Source organism: Lipotes vexillifer, unplaced genomic scaffold (genome assembly GCF_000442215.2).
Source record: "Lipotes vexillifer unplaced genomic scaffold, Lipotes_vexillifer_v1.1 scaffold496, whole genome shotgun sequence".
Classification (NCBI taxonomy): Eukaryota; Metazoa; Chordata; class Mammalia; order Artiodactyla; family Lipotidae; genus Lipotes; species Lipotes vexillifer.
Window position 1 is genome coordinate 6,791,562 of NW_006786690.1, and position 1,446 is coordinate 6,793,007.

At 53.0% G+C, this 1,446-nt stretch overlaps 1 protein-coding gene across 1 annotated transcript in view; it reads right to left on the bottom strand.

The window, feature by feature from the left end:
* PLA2G2F (phospholipase A2 group IIF) overlaps positions 1-1,446 on the bottom strand; it is a 7,594-nt gene that overhangs the window by 1,455 nt on the left and 4,693 nt on the right. Inside the window, 1 exon segment of the mRNA XM_007459313.1 lies at positions 1,064-1,173. Within this exon segment, the coding sequence (XP_007459375.1) occupies positions 1,064-1,173 (110 nt within the window).

Below are 1,446 nucleotides of genomic sequence, written 5' to 3' on the forward strand. Positions count from 1 at the left end.
CTCTTTCCCAGAGAACAGGAGTCTTGAGTATCTTTGCAAAGCTGGCATTGCTTGTGAGCTCTTAGTAAGGGATGACACACAGCCTGGTTAAGATAAGGAGACAAAGGGAGCCCAGGGCTGCCCACGGGGCTGGGCCAAGGGGCACCTGCTACCCCAGGGTGGGGCACTAGCAGGGGCTGGGCAGGGACACCTGGGCCATCAGCTTGGATGCTGTGCCCCTCAGGTGGGGAATGAGTCCATGGTAAAGGAGGGAACCTGCCAGGCCTGGCTCCAACACCTCGAATCCCTAGAAACCCTGGGTGTCTAGGATGGGGCCACCTCATCTGCTGGGGTCCCAATGACAGAACTAGAAGGGAATGGGTCTGCTCAGATCCAAACCCCTCAATGTACCCATGGGGAGACTGAGGCCAGGTGGGGAAGGACCCTGGCTCAGGGTCATACATGCTGGGAGAACATGGGTTCCAACCCAGGTCCCCTGACTCCCATGCCAGCCTGACACAAAGTCTCAGGATCACCTGAGGATCTGATTAAAAACAGAGAGTCCTGGACCCCACCAAGACCCGACCCACTGAATCAGGATCACTCCCTAAGCTCTCCGAAGCTTAAGAATCTTGGGGACTGGAGAACCTGGGGACCAATTCAAGCCTGGGGGCTCCGAGCACATCAGGGAGATGTGCCAGAGCCACAGCCAGGGTTATTAGATTTGGCAAACAAACAAGCAAACGAAAAACAAGGTACCTGGTTAAATCTGAGTTTCAGACAATAAATATTTTAGTATAAGTATATCCCAAATATTGCATGGGATATACTTATGCTAATTCTTGATTTCATAATAATACTTACTAATTTTATGCTAAATTTAGTTTTTAGTATAGGTATGTCCCATGCAATATTTAGGATATACTTACATAAAAACATCTTTCATTGTTTATCTGAAATTTGAATTTAACTGGGCATCCTGTATTTCATCTGGTAACCTGGCCCATGGCCCTAGCACAGGCTGAGGGGGCTGGCAGTACACACTTTCTTGAGGGGAAGGGGCGATGGTGGGAGAGGGACTCACTGCAGACAACGTTAGTGTTGTTCTCGATGGTGTAGTCGTAGTGGTCCACATAGGTGTGGCAGCCCAGGTCAAAGAGCTTCTGGTAGCAGCAGTCATGGGCGTGGCAGCACGTAGAGGCGGTGAGAGGAGAGCAGGCAGGCATAGCCAGGCTTGGCCCCTCTCCCACCGGCAGTGACCTCTGTCATGATCATCTGTTCCTGTCCCTCACGAGTCAGACCTTCAGACTGAGGCCCAGAGAGGGCAGTTACTTGCCTTAGGTCACACAGCTGGGCAGAACCAGGCCAGTGCCCCAGGTTCATGTCCGTGATCCCCTCCCTTTGCCCTCCGCCCAGAGCCCTAGCTTTCCCCCCCCCCCCACCCCCTGGAGCCCGGGCTGCAGTCGC